Source organism: Gobius niger (genome assembly GCF_951799975.1).
Source record: "Gobius niger genome assembly, chromosome: 13".
Classification (NCBI taxonomy): Eukaryota; Metazoa; Chordata; class Actinopteri; order Gobiiformes; family Gobiidae; genus Gobius; species Gobius niger.
In genome coordinates, this window is record NC_136864.1 from 32,294,674 (window position 1) to 32,321,792 (window position 27,119).

Sequence of the window (27,119 nt, forward strand, 5' to 3'; positions counted from 1 at the left end):
ACAATTAGGAGACAGCGTTATGAAGACTTTGACCTCGTTTAAATGCCTGGCTCCAAAGAGTTTTTATTTTTCTAGAAGTTGCTATGACCCATGTGACAACACCGTAAGCATCATATTTTTATCCACGCTGGTTTTTGTACATCAGCACTAAAAAGGGTTCTGTAGCTGGAGCTCGGTAGAGGCGAGTACGGGGTTTCCTGCCTTTTGGCCCTTTTAAGAAACAGGCTTCGTAGGAGAAGGTTGAGCAGCCATGTTGATTTCACCGACCACTCGGGATCATTACCATGAATGGGGTTGAATAGAACACCAGTTATCTGCTCTATCTTACATCTATGGTGTTTGTCAACTGATTGACAAGAGATTGGAAAAAAATACTACTCCGGTGTTCCGCTTTGCAGCCCTTGTGCTTTTCCAAACTGGGAGGGGTCGTCTTTAGAAGGGCCTGAACCACTGAACACAACACAGTCCTGGATTATTCCTTTACAGATGTCCCATTACGCTCGATAGCCTCCACAGGTGATTGTCTGTTAGCAGAAGTCACTGTCGTCCGCCCCGTACAGGTCGGCCAGTTTCCTGAAGCGTGGCCCCCACTCACTCAGGTAGTGATAGTCCTGGTCCGCTTCGGAGGAGGCGGAGCCAAGAGAGCTGAGCGACTCTGCCACCGAGCCCGCCCCCTCGTAAGCATAGGTGGCCAGCGAGTCGTAGGGGGGTGCCGCAGGGTTGCAGTCGTGCTCCAACACTCTTTGGTTGATAAAGTCCCGCACGTCTCCGTTGTTGTCCCGCGGGCCGAGCACGGGCAGGAGCATGGCGGAGGGGGTGTGTCTGCGGTGGGGCGGGTACAGCAGGGTGTCGGTGGGCATGATGTCCCGCCTCTGCTTGGCCGGTTCCTCCAGCACGGCTGCGGCGGAGTCGGGGTGACGGAGCGCGCCCATGTCGAAGGCCTGGGTGTCCTCCTCGCCCCCGCCCTCGTCGTTGTAGCTCACCACGTTGTCCCGCACGTCCTCCTTGGAGATGATCAGAGGTTCCTGCTTCCGCTGTCGCTTCAGCGCGGCGAACAGGAACACGATCACTGAGGGAGACACAAAGGTTAGGAGACGCACAGGGACACACATGCTCTAGGCGTGATCTCTTCATTCCTTCTGCAGGACTTGGCTGCTATGCTAATAGCTTCGTTGAAGGTCGAGAGGCTTCCCAGTAACTCAAAGGTGGTCAGTGTCTATCGCTGTGGTATATGTTTATTTATTTATTTGGTCGGGACAGTGCATGTTAATGAACATAAATGGGTCTCATGCATGTAAATACGCCACACTGGGTTGTAGCAATGGGCTAATTTCCATCTGTCGTCCCCCATGCACACTCTCAAACACACTCTTATTCATCCTGGTCTATTGTACATGTTTTAGTGATAGGAGAGACCGGAGTACCTGGAGGAAACCTACGCAGACACGGGGAGAACATGCAAACCCTGCACAGAAAGGCCCCGTCCCTGATGAGAATGGAACCCGGACCTTCCAGCTGTGAAGTGCCTTGTAAGTATTGCCTGGTGTAAACTGCAGCTTCTTTGAGAGTCTTATTAGATGTTTAGATGTCACATTGTTAGCTGTGGGGAATGTAAAACTGTGAGCCTGCACTCGTCTTCACCACGTGCTAGTTCAAGATTGAATCATGGCTTCGACCAAAGGTCATTGATGCAAGTTTCAGGCTCTGGAGGGCATGAGGCTAGCGCTGTCTGTTAGCGGTGTTTATTTTTGCAGAAAAGGGAAAGTAAAAAAGTGGATTGGTGGGTCAGTTGCACGACTGGGTATCCACTGGGAAAAAACTTAAATCAGTGCCAATGACTGAAGTGAGAGGACAGCTCACTCTGCCATCAGGAATGCACAATATCAAGCAATCTGATGTCTGTCAGCTAGGGCTGTGTTAACCATATCAGTCTGGTACTGAAAAATATGTTTTGTTACTACTAGTATTGTTTTTTTCTAAAGCAGGTTTCAAAAAATATAGATATCTTTAGCGACCAAGTGTTGCTATTGGCTCAGGGTCAGCATTTAAGGAAGTGACGGTTGTTTTAGCTCAAATAAATGATACAAATTTCAAAGAAATTGTCTTTTTATCTCTCGGCGGGTCGTGAGTCGCACATAATGTAAACAGGAAAATACTATTGAGAACATTTGTTTCCAATAAATGAATAATAATGAGCTGAGATTTTAAAATAGTGATTTGGCCAAACGTGCTACACTGTCGTCATTATTCATTCATACTCAGTGGTAGCAAGCTACTATTGTAGCCAGAGCCGCCCTGGGCAGACTGACCATCGTAATCTCTTATTATGTCAGTGCCCTCTGCTGGACATATGTGGAAGTGTTTTCCTTTTTATTCATTAAAGCTGCCCCCTAGTGGCTGGAAAGAGCATTGTGGTTATTTCTTTAAAAACTCATAACTCCGCACAGGAATGGGCTAGAGACTGACTTTCTGTTTGACACACTCACGCACATGCTCTGCGGGTCAGGGGCCAGATTTAATCATCTCGCGGGCCGTGTTTTTGTACTTACTCAGCAGTATGACGGCACACAGCAGGATAGCGATGAGTGCTCCTGTGCTCAGGCCCGGGCTGCTGCTCAGAGCCTCAGCGTTGCACAGCTCCATGTTGCCGTGACGATCACACGTGCACACGCGCACGGTGAGTGTGCCCGTGCTGCTCTGCATGGGGTAGTCTGCGTCTGTGATCACCACGGAAACCAGGTACACGCTCTGCTGCAGCCGGCTGTAGCTGTTCCTCCGCGTCAGGATGGCCGCTGTGTTGTCTGAGGAGAGAGAGGGGGGGAGGTGAGGGGCCCTGTTCTGTCTGTGGGACGGTCCCGCTCAGAGGGCTTTGGCAGCTGTACTACAGAACAGCTGCCACTCATTACAGTAGTTTTACCACAGAATGGTTTAACTCCAGTATTAATATTCTTACTTGAGTAAAAAAACAAAAAACAAAACAGTTCCTCTTCCCAAAGTGAGTTAATCTAATTGACTAAAACTTTACTCTGATATATCTCACTGCAAATATTCATCATGAGCAGAAGAAGAAACATTTGAGAAGCAGGTGGAGGGTAATATCATGGCGTCAGCTGCAGTATGTTCATTTCTACAGCAGATGGCAGCAGAGCACATGAATACAAGTCTCCCTCTGGTCCTGGTCCTCACCTCCGTTGTCCCTGACGGTGAAGTTACTGCGGTAGGCGCCCTCTGGTGCCAGGCTGAAGAAGAACTTGTGTCCAGTGGAGGGCTCGTCCGCGTCCACTGCACTGATGGTCTGGATCCGCTGCAGCACAAACCACAACAACACAAATCTTTACTATATGTTCACAGGTAGAAGAGAATGAGAGTTTATTTACTGCTACCCAACTCGTGGGTAAGTGAATGTGTTCCTATTGTTTGATGTAGCCACTATGAAGTGAGAGCGTTAGTATAATGATCTTATTCTTTTCTATTCTTTACACCCGTGAAAAGAGCTTTTTTTTCGTTGATACATTGAGTGACTGTTCACAGTAGGGTTGCCAACTTGAAAACAGAAAGGGACATAATTGGGCGAACAGGGAAGGGAGCGGCGGCCAGAACATAACAGATGCACCTTTTGAGCTGGTTTGCAGTACAGCTTTATAACTTACATGCAACAAAACAAAACTGGTGTATTATTTTACAGTGATTTTCTAAGAGGTGCAGCTCTTGGGCTGGTGAAGCACATTCCTTCTATAAGGTGAGGTAATGCATGTTTATTGGACTGGTTCTTGTTGACTTTTTGACACTGATTGGCCAAAGAACAGACACTTAAACCAGTCACATGGATAAAGCCTGACGTCCAGTGAACTAGGGTTGACTGGACGTTGGCCTTTTGTGCACTGCATGTCCAAAACATAGTCTTGTATAACATACTGTAAGTCTATGCCAGTCTTATGTCATACAAGCTTGACATTGACATAAGACTGGCATTCTTTCCTCACAGACTCGCCAAAGACTTTTTACATTTCTACAAATGTTTGATAGGTCACATTTCAGAGGCATTTTCGTGTTTGTTCTGGAAATATTGGACAGAATTCAATTCATTTTCTGCAATCATAAATATCATCTTGGCGACTGCCTCTCCAGGTGAACTCTTCCTAGCGTCTTTGAATAAAAAGTAGCTCGCCAGGTGAAAAAGGTTGGAGATGTCTACTTTACACTACTTTACACTCATGTTTTACGGTCTGAACACATTTGCACAACCAAATCTCCTCTGCCTCCCAGATGATTTGAAGTTATTCATGTCATAGCACTTGGCCCGCATAGGGATGGACAATATGGACAAGAATCTCCCTTTGCTCTTTCTCATATTGATCAATCTCAGTTTTGGATTACATTTTTTCATATTCAAACAAGTTTCAAGTTTATTTAATTGATTCACGCTTGCAGTCAAGACTGAATATCAGCAACACTATTATCATCATGATCCTTTAAGACATGATGTCTGTCACTGTGAGTGGCCCTGGCCCAACATCTGGACGCGGAGAGTGTGAGGTCTGTTGTAGTCCTGGTTTAGTCTGGATTATTTCCACCTTAGACCTGCTAATTTGGAACTGAGCGCAAGGGTTAGCTACATGAAAATCTTCAAAAAATCAGTTATGGTCCAACCTTTTGAAGACACATGAGCAAGTCTCTCCAAGTCAGGGTTAGACACTGGACCCTTGAGTTTGGCAACGTTTTGGACGGTACAAAGCTGCTGTGCAAGTTCAGGTCTGAGTCCTAAACAATATCAACATCAGTAAAAGACAGACGGATGAATCGCTAGGCTAATAGTACAAAAGGGTGGAAATCATTCAGTGCAGCTCAAAAGGTCGTTTTGGGAAGAGGTCATCAGGTTTCACATGTAGCCATAGTAACTAGGTGAGCCCCTGATGGATGGCCAGTGTGAGAGTGGAGAGACTGTGAGGCAGAGCTTCCTCCGAGGCTGCATCGGAGAGAGTAACTGTACAGGGACATGGGGATCTTCTCAATCCTGACAGCTGGTCCAAAATGGAAGACATTTTAAAACATCCACAAAGCCTCAGACTGTATAAGAGAGAAGAGAACAGCAGGACACAGTAATGCGGCGTAGTTCCTTACTAGAGCTGATCTAAGCTGATTTTTCTGTTTTCGAGAGGGATGAATGATAACACAAATAAGGACAAGAAGTGCCGTGAGCAACGGGCAGCCAGAGGAGCATACGAACGGCAACACGCAAATCCAGAACTTATAACAAAGAAAACCCCAAAAGAAAAACCTCCGGCGCCTCGCACTCAAGGACCCACCTAAACATCTGGGCGAAGTAGCTCTCATTACAAAATGATTGAATAGACATAACCTGTACATCACGAAAGTGAAAAGTCGAGAGCCTGATTTATAAACTCAAGGTTCTAAGTTCGAGACCGACGCTCGTCTTTATCAAATAATGTTAATACAGTGCATATTTAGTGCTATTTTATATACTACTATACTCACATGTTTCCTGGAGTTATTACTTAAAGATTTAATACAAATAGGACTCAGAATGTTGGGTTCCATCAGGAGCATTACTGTGTGCAGAACTTTGTGTGTCCTCCTGACTGTGTTCAGGATTTGTTCTTACAGAGGAACGTTTTCAGCTGCCAAAATGCCAAAAACCTTCCTAAGACGGCGTTAAGAACAAATGAGGTCCAATGATTTCAGTTTTGTCTGGAGAAAGTAGCTTTGCATCCACACACTGTGCAGTGAAACTACAGGCCCCTGTTCACCTGAGAAGACCTGAGTGTCACCAATGGCTGTGGAGCTGAAGAACCTTCTTAGGCACCTGTTGAAAACCTTTGCCTCAGTCATCAGGAAAGCCCAGGAGTGAATAACTGTCGTTAGCTTCCCTTTTACTCCTCGTTATCGTTGTGTTCTTTAAGCTAACAGCAGTGTTCGCTACATCTCATTTCACTTTTAGTGAATGCACTCCTTTGGCGTGCGCAGCTGTTCGCTCTCCTTCCATGAGCCCGTGCTGCAGATTCAGATTATGTAAATGTGAATATGCGCCCTGCGGAGCTGTACCTGTCTCTCCGCTGGGCCCCTGTGCACCGGCTCGACTAAAGCAGGGGGTGATTAGCGGCTCCTCGATGCCGCCGCCTCTCCAAACGACATGATTAGGGAGGAAGAGTGTTTACTGTGAGCTTTAGCATCATTATATAGAAGCTTGACAGATTGAAGAGAGCGGAATAACATCTACAATTTTACCTCGATCAATTAAACTGTTTTGTTTGCTGTTCATAACTTGAAATAAATGTGTTACTTATGCAAAGACTGAGTTTCATAGCCAGCTGAATCATGTGCTGGATCAGTGGATGATCCTTGGGAAGAACATTTTTAACTGTGTTTACGGAAAACAGGTCATCCAGCCCAAAACTCTGAGTGTGCAAAAGCCCTGGACCCTGTTTTTCTTCTTCTTCTCTGATGGGGAGATACATGTGTTGGATCAGAAGAATATCCTGTTTAATAGCCCTGACAATAAAATGGAGCGCACAGAGTCAGACCACATCCCATCGCCACAAACAAACCAGTCAGTGTAAAGTGTATGTGATCACCGTCAGCCAGTTCAATTTTACACTCAAACATCCCCTTTTGATGACATTTTCCAAAGTAGTATTGTATCTTTCTCATTTCAATACCTCAGACAAGACACGGTAAATGTCCATAGCTATCATAAACAATAGTCCAGGCCACTGCACCTGACAACAGCCCAATGGGATCTGGTATTGATCATTGTCATGTGAACCCCTTTCTCCCCGGAGGCCCTGGAGTAATGTTCTGCAGGACTCTTACCTGAGCAGCTTTGGACTTCTCACACACGTAGGTCTCGTACACGGTGGCGAGGACGGGCGCGTTGTCGTTGATGTCCAGCACGCGGACGTAGACGTTGATGCTGCTGCTCTGACGCGGGTTATCTGTGGGGCAAACACATCATAAACACTTTCAGATCAAAAACACACATTAGTCTGTGTACGGACGTTTATATCAGGTCCAATGGCTGGCGTACAATGTGCAATTGTCACATTGCCATGTTTTTACGCCACACTTACTGAAGTATAGTCAAGAAAATGAGGTAATACAGGGGTGGTTTCTGTTTCGGAAAATAAATGAGCCTTAACATGGTTTATTTCAGTGGAAAAGTGGAGAAAAAAGGGAGCGTTAAATGTCTGGCCTGTGTTGCTTATGACTCAGGGATGTATCTGGACTGGGTTCTTTAAAGGAACAGGCCACCGTTTTTCCATACTGAGATATGTTCTTACCTGAGCTTAGACGAGTTGATGCGTACCTGTCTGGTCTTTGTGCGTGCGCTCAGTCACGCAAAAAGACCAAAGATGTTGTTAGCACTTGGCCTCTCCCAGTGTATTCCTATAGCTCCAAACGGGGGTGAAGTTAGAAGCGACCACGCTCCTCCACGGGCACAAAGACCAGACAGGTACGGATCAACTCGTCTACGCTCAGGTAAGAACATATCTCAGTATGGAAGAACTGTGGCCTGTTCCTTTAAGACTGAAGATGTTCCGACCTCCTGTTGGATTATCAGAGCTGAATACTGTTCCTAATGGAATCAAATGTCACGTTGTGCTGAGGTTTGTAAAGAGAAAGTGTATCAGATTGTCCGTGTTTCTGTACAGCCCTTTCCAGGCGAGCTCCGACTGAAGAGCATTTCTCAACACTTACAAGGCCGCGCAGAGCAAATATGTGACATTATATTTACATCGAGGCCTTAACCCCTCAGAGCCTCAGCAAACAGCCACAGTGAAGCATCGCGCTGGAATGTAGGGCTCGCATTTCTGAAAGCTGTTATTGTGATAACCGTGTTTATTTCACGCATTCAAAAAGGCCTGAATGTTTGCGAAGGACTGGAGTTCTTTCAGTTTTGTGTTTCAAGGCGAGAGGAGAGCCACTGGATAGAAACTTTTCAATTCTTGCGAACGTTCTGTGCAGAAAAAGAAAAAGCAGGTTTATTGCTCTCCGATCTTGTGTTGGAGGCGGGGCCGGTCAAAGATAACGTGGAATGACTGATTGGAATTCTTTGTCATGTTATTGAGCTGTTCGAGTGGAGACAGGACTAACGCTGTCTCTGCAGAGCAACAGTGGCATAAATGTTTCCTCTAAAGCAGTGGTTCTCAACCTGAGGGTCAGGGGGTCGCCAGATCATGTGGGTAAATAAATATATATTCAGAATGACTTTTGGAGAAATGCAGTGCTATGTGACTGGCAACACCTGGATGTAAATGTGCCAAAGATACCTTTCACTTGTGGATACCTGCTCCTCTGAGGTCCATGGAATCACATGTGGTGTGCCCCAGGGTTCAATTTTAGGCCCAGTGCTTTTTAACCTGTATATGCTCCTCTTGGTGATGTCATCAGGAGACACGGAGTCAACTTTCACAGTTATGCTGATGATACACAGTTATACATCTCCATGTCTCCTGATGACACCAGGCCAATGGATGCTCTTTTTAACTGCATTTTAGAATCAAATCCTGGATGGCAGAAAACTTTCTCCAGCTTAACCAGGACAAAACTGAAATGTTAATCATCGGCCCTGAGAGAGAGACTTTTACCCAAACTACAGTCACTGTCTTTAATCCTCCCTCACAGGTGAAGAACCTGGTGTGATCTTTGACTCTGAGCTGGCGTTTATTCCACACATTAATAATATCACAAAGATAGGTTTTTACATCTAAAGAACATAGCCAGAGTCGCCCCATTCTCTCTCGGGCCAACACGGAGACGCTCATGCATGCTTTTATCACCAGTCGTATCCACTACTGTAATGCCCGGCTTTCTGCTCTTCACAAAAAGAAGATCTCAGGTTTACAGCAGCTCGAGTCCTGACGAAGACCAGGAGGCGGGACCACATTACACCTGATGAAGACCAGGAGGCGGGACCACATTACACCTGACGAAGACCAGGAGGCGGGACCACATTACACCTGAGGAAGACCAGGAGGCGGGACCACATTACACCTGACGAAGACCAGGAGGCGGGACCACATTACACCTGACGAAGACCAGGAGGCGGGACCACATTACACCTGACGAAGACCAGGAGGCGGGACCACATTACACCTGACGAAGACCAGGAGGCGGGACCACATTACACCGGTTTGAGAATCGCTGCATTGGCCCCGTGTGTTTCAGGATCAATTTTAAAGTTCTTTTAATGGTTTTTAAATGTCTTAATGGTCTTGGTCCTTCTTATCTTTCAGAACTGCTTTTACCTTATGAACCTTCAAAGCGCTTTATAAATAAAGTTTGATTGATTGATTACTTGTGACCATTGCCCAGTCGTAAAATGTAGGGCTACTGTTGTTACTGACCCCCATTATACTGCCTCAGCCCCAAAACCACTCAAACCCCCCCCCTCAGAGACACGTCTGCTCCTCTGCACGTTTGCTAAAAGGCTCACAGACTCTCTCTGCAACACATTTTGTTGACCAAATCCAGACTAAAAAGGAGAAAGGATTGAAAAGTGAAGTGAAAGTGTTGCTGTCAGAGGGAGCCGTTGGGGAGGCACTCACTGAACTCCGAGGCGATGACAGAGATGTTGTGCCAGGCGTTCTCTTCACGGTCCACGGTGCGCAGCAGGAAGATGGAGCCGTTCCCCGGGTGGATGTTGAAGATCCGGTCCATGTCTGTGCGGCGGTCTATGGTATACCTACAGCACACAAACAACACCACTTAGCTAACCACTGTGCCACCGCCCTGACAACTTACATCAGTTCACTTTGGAGTGACGTATATTTGAAATTCTACCATTAGAAATTAGAGGGAAACAACATCATGGACCTCAGCGCTGACATTTCACTTTATATGACAACAGAAAATAACTTTATCACCAAGGAGGAACAGGCCACCATATATGTTCTTACCTGAGCTTAGACGAGGTGATACGTCTGGTCTTTGTGCCCGTGGAAGAGCTTGGTCTTCACCCCATTTGGAGCTATAGGAATATACTGGGAGAGGCCAAATGCTCACAACATCTTTGGTCGTTTTGCGTGACTGAGGGCACACACAAAGACCAGGTACGTATCAACTCGTCTAAGCTCAGGTAAGAACATATCTCCGTATGGAAAAACGGTGGCCTGTTCCTTTAAGGTAGATTGAAGCGCCCTCTGGATATATTTTTGGCAAGACACTGAACAGCGCCACCTACAGCTCAGGAGAGTCATAAGGTTTTTTAAAGGGTACAAAACTCGCTGCCAGTATTACATGTACTTTCTATTAGTAAAAATCAACAGAAATACTTACTATAGATAGCAAGTACTGAAGTAACTTTACAGATCACCACAGACTGCATGAGCAAGCCTTGTTTTCAAGCTGAATTCTTGTGGCACTCAACACTCATTCACAAACAACATTTTCAGGCAAAAAACAACCGGTTTCATCAGTAATAATAAACATCACGACAAAGAAGGAAAAGCACAAAACACTTCTCCAAACTAAATATTGAATGGATTCACGGTTTGTTGCTTTGAGACTTGGCTGTGATTGGCTAAAATGACCCACGCTTGATCCAGTTAGAAGCTATTGCAAAGTTACATTTCGCCTCTTCTCAAACCCATTCATCTGGTTTGATTTTTGGAAGTGCTTAAAGGAATAGGCCACCGTTTTTACATACTGAGATATGTTCTTACCTAACCTTAGTCGAGTTAATATATCCCCGTCTGGTCTTTGTCCGTGCGCTCACACATACGCAGCCTCTCCCACATGTCATATAGCTCCAAAAAAGCTCACGATAGAAGCTACCAAGCTCTTCCACGTGTTCCCTATTTAAATAAAGTTACGTGAAGTGTTTTCATGCGAAGTATATTTACACAGAAATGTAACGTGTCGATTTTATAAGCAGATAAAAAGGGGGACTATATTGTGAGGCGTAATGATACGAGGAGTAAAACGTCCGCGCAGTAACTCCTAAAGGCTATTGACGGAAGTGAGCGGGGGAAGTCTTTAGGAGTTACTACGCGGACGCTGTGCTCCTCGTATCATTACGCCTCACAATATAGTCCCCCTTTTTATTTGCTTATAAAATCGACACGTTACATTTCTGTGTAAATATACTTCGCATGAAAACACTTCACGTAACTTTATTTAAATAGGGAACACGTGGAAGAGCTTGGTAGCTTCTATCGTGAGCTTTTTTGGAGCTATGTGACATGTGGGAGAGGCTGCGTATGTGTGAGCGCACGGACAAAGACCAGACGGGGATATATTAACACGTCTAAAGGGAGGTAAGAGCATATCTCAGTATGTAAAAACGGTGGCCTATTCCTTTAAAGGGGCTTAAATACTCACTACTGCCACCTCAGGCCATATGTGTAACTGCACCTTCTATATTAAGCTCGTGCATGACGGCAATTCGGACCGAAGTGACACCTTTTTGAGTGACAGTGCAGGATTTTAGAGGCAGTTGTGGTGAACAGGTCTGAGCTCATTCTACACATAGCTGGAACATGTAGGGGGGGGAAATACATAATTTTAACATTTTTAAACTCCCTATAGTCCCTTTAAAGTGCACTTAAAGGGAACAGGAAACAAAAGAAACAGCTACAACAAGTGCATCCTGGGAATCAGTAACACATTTACATGTACAAAAAGCCACTTTGTGCTTCTAACATGGAAATGTGATAAAAAGCTAACTTCCATGTCATTTATATTCAGTAAGTTGCTCTGAGATGGATCCATCATGATTGAGTTCAGCAGAGTTAGCAGACTGAACCATTTGAAATCAGTGGTGATGTGATTCGCGCTGTACGCCTCACTGTATACCTCCACAAGAAAGAATAATAATCGTGGCTTTTCCACCGTCTGCATCTTCATTGGGGTCAAACGTGGAAAAAAAAGCACAACATTCAAACTGCACAAGGCCTCTGCTCCCGTGTGCTCCGCCCGCTCCAGCTCTATTCAAAAACGACCTCTTCTTCTTCCTCTGCACATCTCACAGTCTTCCTGTACCTTCTGCCAGTTTCATTCAAATCATCAAGGCCGGCGGCTTTATTGTAAGAGCTGCCGTTTCTATCTTAATTACAGTTTGCACTCGGGAGCGTCGCCGTGTCGCTTCAGTTGTAAAAGTTTTAATTAGAGAACGTCGGCTGGTATTTGCAGTACACAATGTGCCACAGCGGGTTAGGCGACTGTGCACGGCTAAAAGGGAATCACACACAACGTCGATTGCAAATTCAAATAAGGACTAACGTACTTCTAAACTAGATACACAATAAGGAGAAGACTTTTTTTAGGCCTATAGGCTGTTTTTGCGCAGGGACGGCTCCTCTGAGACCAGCCAGACTGACACGCTGAGCAAAGTTAGCATCGCTCCTGCCGTGCTGGGTGGGAGCGGAGTGGTTTTTGGCTTCGGGCTGGATCTGCCCCCGAGTCCGTCCTGTCATTTCAGTAAAAAGCCTCATGCATTTGTCATGAAACATCAAGGTCTGCTGGAATCAGCGCGGCCGCCGACAGCAGCCACACACACTTAGAGTCAAGACGGCTGGAGTGGTCGGACGTGGTGTTTTTACCCATTTAGGTCCTTTACTCATGGAAAGGCCATTTATTTTTCCAGCTTTGGCCCATGGTAAAAGAGCGTTTCCTTGGCCGTTATTCACACTCCATAATGTTGCTGAACTGAGACCTGACCCAGGTCCAGGTGGCAAGGTTCTACTTTGTCATTTACACAGTTTTGAGCATTCCTGTTTGTTTGGCTGTTTCATCTTCAGCTGCATTTAAATTTGCATCATAGAGAGAACACAGCCTTTTTTAACACGGAACTCTTGCTTTATTATCTGTATTATGTAAACACTAGTGTGAAATTAAAGCTAAAAGCGAGGCAATTCCCACTGCTGCCTGTAGAGGGACCTCCAGAGGTGGGAGTAAGTCACTAGATGCACGTCTCGAGTCAAGTCCAAGTCATGAAGGTCCAAGTCTCAAGCAAGTGCAAGTCAATTTGTCATGGGCTCAAGTCAAGTCAAGACAAGTCAAGTCTTTCTTTAGCCGGCAAGTCACCTCAAGTCGTTTTTTTTGTGTTTAATGTGTTTAATTGACTAAAATTTAGGCTAAAAGCAAACTTCTTAAGGATTTAAAGTCTAATTAATATTTAAATCGCCACAAAATTTAAAATATATATATTAAATGCTCCAGTCTATGTACAAAATTGCTGGGAAAGCATTTTAAGGAAGGGGGGCCCGGGGGCCGACTTAAAAAAAATGGAAACAGGGTCTTTTAAACATGAGCTGATTTTCCCTGCAGTCTGAAAGATAAATATAAAATAATATTTTCTATTTTAGTTTCTGTCAGTTTTTCTGTCAGTGGTTCCCCTTTGATCCCCCAGGCCCTGTATACTCGGATTCGCCCCTGCTCAAAGTAGATTCCACACAGCCTTCAGTCCCGCTGTCCCTGGGCTCTGTGTGGATGCGGAAAATAACCTCTAAATGCTGTAACTTTAGAGTGAACGCCTTAAAACACTGAAAAGCTCTAAGATTTCTGTCATAAATCCAGCTCTTACGTCGTCGTTCTGGAGGCTCCGTCTGCACCGGAGCTTCAGTCATTGTTTTGAACGTTTTCCTGTTCTTAATAAATGTCTATGAATTTTCACCTCTTCACTCACTATAGAAAACTTTTAATGCATCCAAAGAAACACGTATTTCCTCCTGCCTTTTCCCGCTGTATTGATTAGACGCTCCGTCAGGAAACTGAAAAAGCATGTGGCTAATTACCATATGTAAACATAGATGCGCCGCTTTTACACAATGAATCCTGATCTTTCAACAGTTTCACTCAAATAAATAATAACTATAAAGTCACAGCGAGTCATTGAGAGTCACTGGCCTCAAGTCCAAGTTAAGTCTCAAGTCACAAACAGCAAGTCCCAAGTCAAGTCTTTTTAGAGTCTCAAGTCTAGAAAATGGCGACTCGAGTCTGACTCGAGTCAAGTCATGTGACTCGAGTCTCCCACCTCTGGGGAGCTCTAACCAAACATGGAGCTGCTAATGAACACAGTCCTCGATAATGCTGGACTTCTCATCAATGGTGCAGCTACTTTACAAGAATAAGTCCTCAGAAGTCCACATAAGCGAACAGTGAGTGTTTTTTTTTTGTCTTACTTGACCGGGCTCCGCGCTCCGTCGGGGTCCACCGCGCTCACCGCTCCCACGGCGGCCCCCACCGCCGCGTCCTCCTTGACCTCCAGCTGGTACAAGGCCTTGTCAAACTGCGGCGGCTCGTCCACGTCCTCCACGCTGATCCGGACCGTGGCCACGTCTTTGGAGCCGGCCGAGAGGAAGCGCGTGTCCACGTGGGTGTTCTGGACCTGGATCTCCACCGTGTACGACTGCTTACGCTCGTAGTCCAGCGGCTGAGGAGAACAGACATCATGGGTCTTACAGTCTGCACTAGGGCCACGTGAAGCTGACAGAAACAAACATATCAATATGTGTTGGAGGCTTTCTCCATAACGACGATGAAGCCATATTTTTGTAGACCATAAAAAATATGGAAAAATGTGCTGACAAAGGTCATGCTATGTTGCCCCAAACAGATGACTGTCCTGAACAGACGACAAAAGGGCAGAAAATAATCACTTATCCCATTTATTACTTTTCTCCCCCCCATTTTATTCAAATGTTTCTGATATTTTCCTAAACCCCTCCTTTTCCCTATTTAAATAATTTTTTTACTCCCCCCCCTTCTGCCCCCCTGCATTTTATTTTTCAATTTCATAACTTTTTGTCCACATTTTGTTTTTTCCTTTGTTGCCCAATTTTTCCCCCTATTTTGTTAAATTTTCGCCCTATTTTTAATTCCCCCACACATGTTTTATTCACGTTTCTTCACATTTGAGATGAACTCGATATTGTACATTTGCATATCTGCCAAAGAGCAATTTCGATATTAGACGATTTATTGCCTCCACCAACCACTCACACAAATGTCAAGCCCAACGGCACAACGACAGTCTAGACCAGTGGAAGCCACTGTTACAGAAAAGTCTGTGCCCCATGTGCCCCCTCCCCTTTACAAACACATACAACCATTAGTGTATTAGCCCTGTTAGCGAATAATTAGTAACTAACTGAAAAGCTTCTTTTTTTTACTTTCTCTTGCAACTTAAAGCAATGAGCTCCTGATGTTTTGTGTTGTTTACACATTCTGACCATGTTTTGGGCTGAGGGTGACGGGGTTAACAGACTTTAGCACATCGTTCTGTGGTGTTTTCTGTGTAAAGAGCATCTGTTTAGTAAATGAAACTATTAGCCGTTTGTACAGAGTGCTGACGTTGTGTTTTTGTCACACGTATTCCCTGAACGACGGGTCTCAAACCAACAACCATCTGACAACCAGCTCTACCATCTGAGCCACTGTCGGCCCATTATGACAACGATGAGGCAATTGGAGGAGCAAAAATGTATCTTCAAAAACATATAATACATGCTCCATGTTTGGTGAAGATGGTTCTCTGGTCAAGTAAAAGTCTCTGGTGTTTGAACAGGAGCAGGCCTCAGCAGATACATGTGTAACTCTGAAGAGTGTGGAGCCGCAGGGGCGCTGTGATAGCAGCGTCTCAGTCTAAACCACATGAGATCAGTAGCATCAGTGGCCATCTAAAAACATCGCCACGATCAAAAGTAAAGTGGAGAGTATCTCACAAAACACAGATGTTTTCCTACGGTTCCTACGACCTGTCATCCACACCAAACCGCAGATTTCTAAAAACTCGTGTGATGCGTTTGAGTGTGGACATAAATATCCAGAGCTACGCAATACTGGTGCGGATAGGCCCAGTCTAAGCTTTAAAGGTCCTATATCATGCAAAATCGACGTTTTAACCTTGTTGTTAAGCTATTAAGTTTTTATTATGTCTGTTGTAAGAAATAAAATAAAAAGAATAATAATAAAAAAGGAAGTGCCCAAGGCATCCAAGCTGCCCCTGCGAAGAAAACAAACACACCCCATAGCGTCTGAACAGATGTCATGTTTGCACTGAAAGTTGTGAAGAAGGAGCTCTTTCTAACCGACTCTGGACACTTCCTTAACTTTCTTACCTAACGATAATGTCACGGAGAAAAGCGCGTTTGGCTGTGAGAGGTGCAGGACTTGTCAGAATCTCTCTCCGGGATTCAGCGACGATCAGCCAGTAGAGTGTTTTTCTGTGACTGTCTCTGATGAACCTTCACTGTGTTAGCGTGTGTGTTAGCGTGTGTGTTAGTGTGTGTGTGTTAGCGTGTGTGTTAGTGTGTGTGTGTTAGCGTGTGTGTTAGCGTGTGTGTTAGTGTGTGTGTGTTAGCGTGTGTGTTAGTGTGTGTGTGTTAGCGTGTGTGTTAGTGTGTGTGTGTTAGCGTGTGTGTTAGTGTGTGTGTGTTAGTGTGTGTGTTAGTGTGTGTGTGTTAGCGTGTGTGTTAGTGTGTGTGTGTTAGTGTGTGTGTTAGTGTGTGTGTGTTAGCGTGTGTGTTAGTGTGTGTGTGTTAGTGTGTGTGTTAGTGTGTGTTAGTGTGTGTGTTAGTGTGTGTGTGCTAGCGTGTGTGTTAGTGTGTGTGTGTTAGCGTGTGTGTTAGTGTGTGTGTTAGCGTGTGTGTTAGTGTGTGTGTGTTAGCGTGTGTGTTAGTGTGTGTGTGTTAGCGTGTGTGTTAGTGTGTGTGTGTTAGTGTGTGTGTTAGTGTGTGTTAGCGTGTGTGTTAGTGTGTGTGTGTTAGTGTGTGTGTTAGTGTGTGTGTGTTAGCGTGTGTGTTAGTGTGTGTGTGTTAGCGTGTGTGTTAGTGTGTGTGTTAGTGTGTGTGTTAGTGTGTGTTAGTGTGTGTGTTAGTGTGTGTGTGTTAGTGTGTGTGTGTTAGCGTGTGTGTTAGTGTGTGTGTGTTAGTGTGTGTGTGTTAGTGTGTGTTAGTGTGTGTGTTAGTGTGTGTGTGTTAGTGTGTGTTAGTGTGTGTGTTAGTGTGTGTGTGTTAGTGTGTGTGTGTTAGCGTGTGTGTTAGTGTGTGTGTGTTAGTGTGTGTGTGTAAGTGTGTGTGTGTTAGCGTGTGTGTTAGTGTGTGTGTGTTAGTGTGTGTGTGTAAGTGTGTGTGTTAGTGTGTGTTAGTGTGTGTGTGTTAGCGTGTGTGTTAGTGTGTGTGTGTAAGTGTGTGTGTTAGTGTGTGTGTTAGTGTGTGTTAGTGTGTGTGTGTTAGCGTGTGTGTTAGTGTGTGTGTGTTAGCGTGTGTGTTAGCGTGTGTGTTAGTGTGTGTGTGTAAGTGTGTGTGTGTTAGCGTGTGTGTGTAAGTGTGTGTGTGTTAGCGTGTGTGTTAGTGTGTGTGTTAGTGTGTGTTAGTGTGTGTGTTAGTGTGTGTGTGTTAGCGTGTGTGTTAGTGTGTGTGTTAGTGTGTGTTAGTGTGTGTGTTAGTGTGTGTGTGTTAGCGTGTGTGTTAGTGTGTGTGTTAGTGTGTGTTAGTGTGTGTGTTAGTGTGTGTGTGTTAGCGTGTGTGTTAGTGTGTGTGTGTTAGCGTGTGTGTTAGTGTGTGTGTGTGTTAGCGTGTGTGTTAGTGTGTGTGTGTTAGCGTGTGTGTTAGCGTGTGTGTTAGTGTGTGTGTGTTAGCGTGTGTGTTAGCGTGTGTGTTAGTGTGTGTGTGTTAGCGTGTGTGTGTAAGTGTGTGTGTTAGTGTGTGTGTGTTAGCGTGTGTGTTAGTGTGTGTGTTAGTGTGTGTGTGTTAGCGTGTGTGTTAGTGTGTGTGTGTTAGCGTGTGTGTTAGCGTGTGTGTTAGTGTGTGTTAGTGTGTGTGTGTTAGCGTGTGTGTTAGTGTGTGTGTTTGCTTGTGTGTTAGTGTGTGTGTGTTAGCGTGTGTGTTAGTGTGTGTGTTAGTGTGTGTTAGTGTGTGTGTGTTAGCGTGTGTGTTAGTGTGTGTGTGTTAGCGTGTGTGTTAGCGTGTGTGTTAGCGTGTGTGTTAGTGTGTGTGTTAGCGTGTGTGTGTTAGTGTGTGTGTTAGTGTGTGTGTTAGTGTGTGTGTTAGTGTGTGTGTTAGTGTGTGTGTTAGTGTGTGTGTGTTAGTGTGTGTGTTAGTGTGTGTGTGTTAGCGTGTGTGTTAGCTTGTGTGTTAGTGTGTGTTAGCGTGTGTGTTAGTGTGTGTGTGTTAGTGTGTGTGTGTTAGTGTGTGTGTTAGTGTGTGTGTTAGTGTGTGTGTTAGTGTGTGTGTTAGTGTGTGTGTTAGTGTGTGTGTTAGTGTGTGTGTGTTAGCGTGTGTGTTAGTGTGTGTGTGTTAGTGTGTGTGTTAGCGTGTGTGTTAGTGTGTGTGTTAGCGTGTGTGTTAGTGTGTGTGTGTTAGCGTGTGTGTTAGTGTGTGTGTGTGTTAGCGTGTGTGTTAGTGTGTGTGTGTTAGCGTGTGTGTTAGTGTGTGTGTTAGCGTGTGTGTTAGTGTGTGTGTGTTAGCGTGTGTGTTAGTGTGTGTGTTAGTGTGTGTGTTAGCGTGTGTGTTAGTGTGTGTGTTAGTGTGTGTGTTAGCGTGTGTGTTAGCGTGTGTGTTAGTGTGTGTGTGTTAGCGTGTGTGTTAGTGTGTGTGTGTTAGCGTGTGTGTTAGCGTGTGTGTTAGTGTGTGTGTGTTAGCGTGTGTGTTAGCGTGTGTGTTAGTGTGTGTGTGTTAGCGTGTGTGTTAGCTTGTGTGTTAGTGTGTGTGTTAGTGTGTGTGTTAGCTTGTGTGTTAGCGTGTGTGTTAGTGTTAGTGTGTGTGTTAGTGTGTGTGTGTTAGCGTGTGTGTTAGTGTGTGTGTGTTAGCGTGTGTGTTAGCGTGTGTGTTAGTGTGTGTGTTAGTGTGTGTGTTAGCGTGTGTGTTAGCTTGTGTGTTAGTGTGTGTGTTAGTGTGTGTGTTAGTGTGTGTGTTAGTGTGTGTGTTAGTGTGTGTGTTAGTGTGTGTGTGTGTGTTAGTGTGTGTGTGTTAGCGTGTGTGTTAGTGTGTGTGTGTTAGTGTGTGTGTTAGTGTGTGTGTTAGTGTGTGTGTGTTAGTGTGTGTGTTAGTGTGTGTGTGTTAGCGTGTGTGTTAGTGTGTGTGTTAGCGTGTGTGTTAGCGTGTGTGTTAGCGTGTGTGTTAGCGTGTGTGTTAGCGTGTGTGTTAGCGTGTGTGTTAGCGTGTGTGTTAGCGTGTGTGTTAGCGTGTGTGTTAGCGTGTGTGTTAGTGTGTGTGTGTTAGCGTGTGTGTTAGCGTGTGTGTTAGTGTGTGTGTGTTAGCGTGTGTGTTAGTGTGTGTGTTAGTGTGTGTGTTAGCGTGTGTGTTAGCGTGTGTGTTAGTGTGTGTGTGTTAGCGTGTGTGTTAGCGTGTGTGTTAGTGTGTGTGTGTTAGCGTGTGTGTTAGCGTGTGTGTTAGCGTGTGTGTTAGCGTGTGTGTTAGCGTGTGTGTTAGCGTGTGTGTTAGTGTGTGTGTGTTAGCGTGTGTGTTAGCGTGTGTGTTAGCGTGTGTGTTAGTGTGTGTGTGTTAGCGTGTGCATTAGCCATTTCTGAAGCTGTGTGCAGATGTCAACTCCTTATAACTGCATAGTGAAGTAACTTCACTTATTGCTGTGATGTTTATATTTCTTTTACTGCTAATAATGCATGAGCTGATTAGCTCGGAGAGAGGGGGTGGAGGACAATATTTTCTCACAAGAAATAGTCCTCCATAGCAGTAGTGGTACAGCATATAAATGCCTATAGTTTACTTTGGAATGGCTAAAATAGCAGGATACAGATCCTTTAAGTAAATGTAAAGTCAATGAAAATTCACGTTGTGAAAGTGGAGGGAACCCAACAACCACTTTTCAAAAGTTTCAAGTTCTGCTTCACGCTGAAGAGCGCAGGCGAAGGAGCACTTTAAGGTCAGCTATTCCTTGGTGAATAACCATCTCACCTCCAAGACATGTTTCTCGTCAAAGACAGGCTTTGTCACGGCCCTTGCTCCTGTCACTGTCACAGTTCTTACGTCCTCACACAGAAGAACAGTCTGCTGTCATGTGGTCACCTGTCACTGTGGTCAAGAAAAACCGCAACTGCGTTACAGCAGGTTGTCTCAAAATGATTAGGCAGGTCTGTAAAGTTCTAACAGTGAAGGACACTTTGATCATATATGTGGTTAGTTGTTGATGTAGTTGTTTAGTAGTTGTTGTTATTTTTACAGGGCTGTGTGGCCAGAGGGTGGTTTTATAAATACTCTGCTAAGTGTGGACAAGGCCTTCGAGCCACTAATCCATGCGTGTGTCTCCAGCAGGTCAGACTGCTGTAGCGGCCGCTCCCACAGGAACCATCTCGCACTCGGAGAACCTCCTCGAGAGTAACATTTGAAATTCTCGTCTCACCTTGCTGACGGTGATGATGCCCTCCTGCGTCTGCCTGTCTGTAGATATCTCGAACACGTCCATGCCGTCCCCGCTCACGATGCTGAAGAACATCTCTGCGTTCTTCCCGATGTCTCTGTCCGTGGCCCTCACCCGGCCCACCGGCGAGCCGTGCTTGAAGGACTCCGGGACGCGGAACTGGTAGATGCCTGCAGCAGGAGAAAACACCATCACAGTCTGGATCAGATCAGAGACGTTCCTCAGCCTGTATCAGCAAGTCCTGAAGTCAGGAGTTTAACAGATAGAAAACAAATCAGGGCTTATTGTTGGGGTCTGGTCACTTTTTTCATCAATGGTACATATTTTCACATTTTCATCGAGTAAACCTATGCCAAACATCATATTAAATATTAAAGCAACAAATGGACAAAAAAATGAACAAATGAGCCACAATAATGTAGCTTACATGCTGCTAAGAGGCTAAGCCCAAGAGCACGTGGCTAACTGAAAGAAGAAACATGAATCCTTGTTCTTGTTCACATTAAAACACAGATGGATTTACCAGCCGTTACTCAGCAGCTAATGGAGATGTTCCACGGTTTTTATCTCCACTACGAAAAATGTATGCTAACAGCCACAAACATGGTGGATCTCCACGGCAACAGTGGATTTTCTCGAACTCTATACGTTTGTTAACTTTGTCTACTTTCGGGTCCAACAGAGCTTTAGCCAAAAAAGAAAAACACACATCATAAATCTCTCTTTACATTTAAAAAGCCTTTATTGTGCTGGGCAGTTGAACTATAAAGTCTTTAAAGGAACAGGCCACCGTTTTTCCATACTGAGATATGTTCTTACCTGAGCTTAGACGAGTTGATGCGTACCTGTCTGGTCTTTGTGCGTGCCCTCAGTCACGCAAAATGACCAAAGATGTTGTTAGCATTTGGCCTCTCCAAGCATTTTCCTTTATGGCTCCAAACGGGGGTGAAGTTGGAAGCGACCACGCTCTTTCACAGGCACGTGTTTGGTACGTATCAACTCGTCTAAACTCAGGTAAGAACATATCTCAGGATGGAAAAACGGTGGCCTGTTCCTTTAAACAAAAAAAAACATAGTGTGTGCACAGATTTGTGCCTTTGTGCCTATGTGATCTGGCTTCATGTGTGGCCATTCTCGTGTAGATCCGCGTATTGAGTGCTCCTCTTGTTCAGTTTGGACAGAAAGCTTTTGACAGCGATTCTCCAAAACGTGGCGGTCTATGAAAAGCCCTGACAAAAGGGAAAGTCCTTGTTTTGAAAAATGTACCTGACAGCAGAAATGGCGTTAAAAACAACGTCTCTGCGGGCCTTTCAAGGGAGAACGCAGACAGGTAGACAGCGCTACAAAAACCAGGCAGAACCGCTGACGGAGGCGGAGCGCTGACCATTATTCAAAAAAAACAACATCTTCTTTTGTGTGACTGACAGGGTTCTTTTGTTCTGGGAGTAAGTGCTAATGTTTCCTGCGAATGAAAGGATCAAACCATGGTCTTAACAAGGCCTATATCATGGGAGTAAGTTTGGTCCAATAATGCCAGAACATAAGGGAGGATGATTGACATATGAATGGGCTTATGTGCTGTAAGACTGTGGGCCCTAAATATAATGTAATATTCCCTCCATCCATAATGGTTCACTCCTCCATACAACTGTGTGTCACTGCTCCTTCACAGCCACATCACGTCACAAGGTTTGATTTCATCTTCATCATGTCTTGGAGTGTTGACGTTCTCTCCTCGCTCTTCTCATTCTCAGAAAGAGCGGCACAGCTCCGTGCTCACGCCAGCTGCCCACAGCCAGGCCATCAAACCGGCAACGCTGTCACTGAGCACCGGTCACTGCCCTGAGGCTGCAGCATCAGCTCGGTCACTCCTGTGATCCCCGGCCGTGGCCCAGTTCAGGATCGGCCGAATGCCAACAGCTGATGAGTCGGTAACAAGTGTCATGTGACTCGACTGGCGACGCACTGTTCACAGCACTTCAGTCAAACTGCTACAAAAGCTAAATATAACATGAGACCAAGTGTCAGGACTAACGCTGTAGACTGTGTGTTGACTGGAGCCACGGTCCAAGAGCAGGGGCGGGGCACAGGCAGCAGAGGCCTGGGGTCTGGGCCCCCACTCACTCTGATTGATAAGCAGCAGTGCTTTGTCAAAATAAAATAAACCATTTTTATTTAGAATTTAGAATTTATCCTTATGCCTCTTAATGTGAGCCATTATTTTTCCACTGTGTGCTGAAACATTTTACGTTTTTCACAAGCAACACCAGCCTTTATTGCATAAATAAAATGTAGCCCTACAATAGTGTTTATTTAAAACTACAACTTGAAACTAACCTGCTGGGGCACCTCTAAAAGGCACTAAACTGCAGGAAATACAACCTGTTCAGTTAAAGATTCTGTTGGAACACCACCACCCACATGTGACTGTAAGAAGTAAATTTAAATTAGCCGTTTAAGGTATTTAGGTGATTTTTAATTGGTTATTTTTAAAAATGTGGGGGGGTCAAGATTTTTTTCCTGTCGTAGGGCCCAGAATTACGGAAACTCTGAGCTGCCAATGTGAGTGAAACATTTTTGACTGCGCTTTCTCGTTCTAACGTAATACCATCTCGTTCTAACGTAATACCATCTCGTTCTAACGTAATACCATCTCGTTCTAACGTAATACCATCTCGTTCTAGCGTAATACCATCTCGTTCTAGCGTAATACCATCTCGTTCTAACGTAATACCATCTCGTTCTAACGTAATACCATCTCGTTCTAACGTAATACCATCTCGTTCTAACGTAATACCATCTCGTTCTAACGTAATACCATCTCGTTCTAGCGTAATACCATCTCGTTCTAGCGTAATACCATCTCGTTCTAACGTAATACCATCTCGTTCTAACGTAATACCATCTCGTTCTAACGTAATACCATCTCGTTCTAACGTAATACCATCTCGTTCTAGCGTAATACCATCTCGTTCTAACGTAATACCATCTCGTTCTAACGTAATACCATCTCGTTCTAACGTAATACCATCTCGTTCTAACGTAATACCATCTCGTTCTAACGTAATACCATCTCGTTCTAACGTAATACCATCTCGTTCTAGCGTAATACCATCTCGTTCTAGCGTAATACCATCTCGTTCTAGCGTAATACCATCTCGTTCTAACGTAATACCATCTCGTTCTAACGTAATACCATCTCGTTCTAACGTAATACCATCTCGTTCTAGCGTAATACCATCTCGTTCTAGCGTAATACCATCTCGTTCTAGCGTAATACCATCTCGTTCTAGCGTAATACCATCTCGTTCTAGCGTAATACCATCTCGTTCTAGCGTAATACCATCTCGTTCTAGCGTAATACCATCTCGTTCTAACGTAATACCATCTCATTCTAACGTAAAACCATCTCGTTCTAACGTAATACCGTCTCGTTCTAACGTAATACCATCTCATTCTAACGTAAAACCATCTCATTCTAACGTAATACCATCTCGTTCTAACGTAATACCATCTCGTTCTAACGTAATACCATCTCGTTCTAGCGTAATACCATCTCGTTCTAGCGTAATACCATCTCGTTCTAGCGTAATACCATCTCGTTCTAACGTAATACCATCTCGTTCTAACGTAATACCATCTCGTTCTAACGTAATACCATCTCGTTCTAGCGTAATACCATCTCGTTCTAGCGTAATACCATCTCGTTCTAGCGTAATACCATCTCGTTCTAGCGTAATACCATCTCGTTCTAGCGTAATACCATCTCGTTCTAGCGTAATACCATCTCGTTCTAGCGTAATACCATCTCGTTCTAACGTAATACCATCTCATTCTAACGTAAAACCATCTCGTTCTAACGTAATACCGTCTCGTTCTAACGTAATACCATCTCATTCTAACGTAAAACCATCTCATTCTAACGTAATACCATCTCGTTCTAGCGTAATACCATCTCGTTCTAACGAGTTGCCAAAGTCGTGTGAACGACTTTTTAAGCCCAACGCAGACGCCTCCTGTGATCCAGACGGGGTGCCGCGGGGTAAACACACATAGGCCTACGTTTTTGACCTGCTGCAGAGGCACAGACGGGTCTCGGCTGTGACAAACAGGGAGACCGCCGTACACTTTGTTTAAGGGGATGATGGAAGCAGCGGAGACAGAACCATCATCAGGGCTCAGGTGGAGCATGTTAAACTCGCCCCCTATTGACCTGCAAAAGAGAGCCACATTTTCTCTCTCTCTCTCGCAACACGGACATACGTGTCTTATTTTATTAATGATAAATGTATAAATCATGCGTTTAAAGTACCACATGGTTTGAGAAACGCCTCTGAACTGAAGTGCTCTAACGCGCCGCCTGTGTCGAAAGGGACATGTGTCAGATGATGTGCGGCGCTCTGGTGTGCGTTGGGCTTTTGGCAACTCGTTAGAACGACTTGGTATTACGTTGGGACGACTTGGTATTACGTTGGGACGACTTGGTATTACGTTCGGACGAGTTGGTATTACGTTGGGACGACTTGGTATTACGTTGGAACGACTTGGTATTACGTTCGGACGAGTTGGTATTACGTTGGGACGACTTGGTATTACGTTGGAACGAGTTGGTATTACGTTGGGACGAGTTGGTATTACGTTGGGACGAGTTGGTATTACGTTGGGACGAGTTGGTATTACGTTGGAACGAGTTGGTATTACGTTGGAACGACTTGGTATTACGTTTGAACGACTTGGTATTACGTTGGGATGAGTTGGTATTACGTTGGGACGAGTTGGTATTACGTTGGGACGAGTTGGTATTACGTTGGAACGAGTTGGTATTGCGTTGGGACGACTTGGTATTACGTTTGAACGAGTTGGTATTACGTTGAACGAGTTGGTATTACGTTGGAACGAGTTGGTATTACGTTTGAACGACTTGGTATTACGTTGGGATGAGTTGGTATTACGTTGGGACGACTTGGTATTACGTTGGAACGACTTGGTATTACGTTGGGATGAGTTGGTATTACGTTGTGACGACTTGGTATTACGTTGGAACGACTTGGTATTACGTTGGGACGACTTGGTATTACGTTGGAACGACTTGGTATTACGTTGGGACGAGTTGGTATTACGTTGGGATGAGTTGGTATTACGTTGGGACGACTTGGTATTACGTTGGAACGACTTGGTATTACGTTGGGATGAGTTGGTATTACGTTGGGACGACTTGGTATTACGTTCGGACGAGTTGGTATTACGTTGGGACGACTTGGTATTACGTTGGAACGACTTGGTATTACGTTCGGACGAGTTGGTATTACGTTGGGACGACTTGGTATTACGTTGGAACGAGTTGGTATTACGTTGGGACGAGTTGGTATTACGTTGGGACGAGTTGGTATTACGTTGGGACGAGTTGGTATTACGTTGGAACGAGTTGGTATTACGTTGGAACGACTTGGTATTACGTTTGAACGACTTGGTATTACGTTGGGATGAGTTGGTATTACGTTGGGACGAGTTGGTATTACGTTGGGACGAGTTGGTATTACGTTGGAACGAGTTGGTATTGCGTTGGGACGACTTGGTATTACGTTTGAACGAGTTGGTATTACGTTGAACGAGTTGGTATTACGTTGGAACGAGTTGGTATTACGTTTGAACGACTTGGTATTACGTTGGGATGAGTTGGTATTACGTTGGGACGACTTGGTATTACGTTGGAACGACTTGGTATTACGTTGGGATGAGTTGGTATTACGTTGTGACGACTTGGTATTACGTTGGAACGACTTGGTATTACGTTGGGACGACTTGGTATTACGTTGGAACGACTTGGTATTACGTTGGGACGAGTTGGTATTACGTTGGGATGAGTTGGTATTACGTTGGGACGACTTGGTATTACGTTGGAACGACTTGGTATTACGTTGGGATGAGTTGGTATTACGTTGGGACGAGTTGGTATTACGTTGGAACGACTTGGTATTACGTTGGGACGAGTTGGTATTACGTTGGGACGACTTGGTATTACGTTGGGACGAGTTGGTATTACGTTGGGACGAGTTGGTATTACGTTGGAACGAGTTGGTATTACGTTGGAACGAGATGGTATTACGTTGGAACGAGAAAGCGCAGTCAAAAATGTTTCAATCACACTGGCAGCAGTGAGTTGCCGTACAGAATATCTCACGGTGCCCCTGTGCCAGAAACAAAGGAACCATGTAGAAACTAGGCTTGTGCCAGGTTTAACTGACCAAGGGCTTAACTAAGTTAGCTCAGCAACCGCATCACTATTTTAATTATTTACAATATATGAATGGGGGTGGGAGTAAACAAGCTTGTCTTCTTCCCACTCCTTTTCGAACTAAAATGTCATTTACTTTATTTTGTTGGCCAATTATGGGGACAAGGGAAGTGTGTTGTGTGTAAAGGAAAAGATCTTGGCTAGATATGGCATGTACCCTTTTCTCTGTATTTGTTCTTTAACATTGTTTGTATAGTTATGTTGATATTGCTCAAAATAAAATGTTCAATTCAATAACTTATACGGTGTTGTGCGATGAGGTTTGCTGTGTCACCTTGGCTCTTTCAATGCGGTTTAAAGACAAATGAACAAGTTAAACGTGTGGTGCATGAGCCAGATTATACATGGTGAGAGAAAACTAATTCTCTCATTGACACATTTACGAAACCATTCATTCATTTACACTGCATATACACTTATTTCACCAAGACAGTCCCACTGCCATTTCAGATTCTCAGTGGGATTCTTTTTTAGGGGAGTCCTGGCC

At 44.7% G+C, this 27,119-nt stretch overlaps 1 protein-coding gene across 1 annotated transcript in view; it reads right to left on the reverse strand.

Moving 5' to 3' along the window:
• Positions 1 to 328: 328 nt before the first annotated feature.
• LOC306973237 (cadherin-6-like) overlaps positions 329 to 27,119 on the reverse strand; it is a 115,429-nt gene continuing 88,638 nt past the window's right edge. Inside the window, exons 6-12 of the mRNA XM_079570139.1 lie at positions 20,320 to 20,507; positions 14,142 to 14,392; positions 9,567 to 9,703; positions 6,832 to 6,953; positions 3,187 to 3,304; positions 2,550 to 2,801; positions 329 to 1,069 (exon numbers count right to left, since the gene is read on the reverse strand). Of these exons, the coding sequence (XP_079426265.1) occupies positions 528 to 1,069; positions 2,550 to 2,801; positions 3,187 to 3,304; positions 6,832 to 6,953; positions 9,567 to 9,703; positions 14,142 to 14,392; positions 20,320 to 20,507 (1,610 nt within the window). The 3' untranslated portion in view covers positions 329 to 527. The remainder of the gene's footprint in view (positions 1,070 to 2,549; positions 2,802 to 3,186; positions 3,305 to 6,831; positions 6,954 to 9,566; positions 9,704 to 14,141; positions 14,393 to 20,319; positions 20,508 to 27,119) is intronic.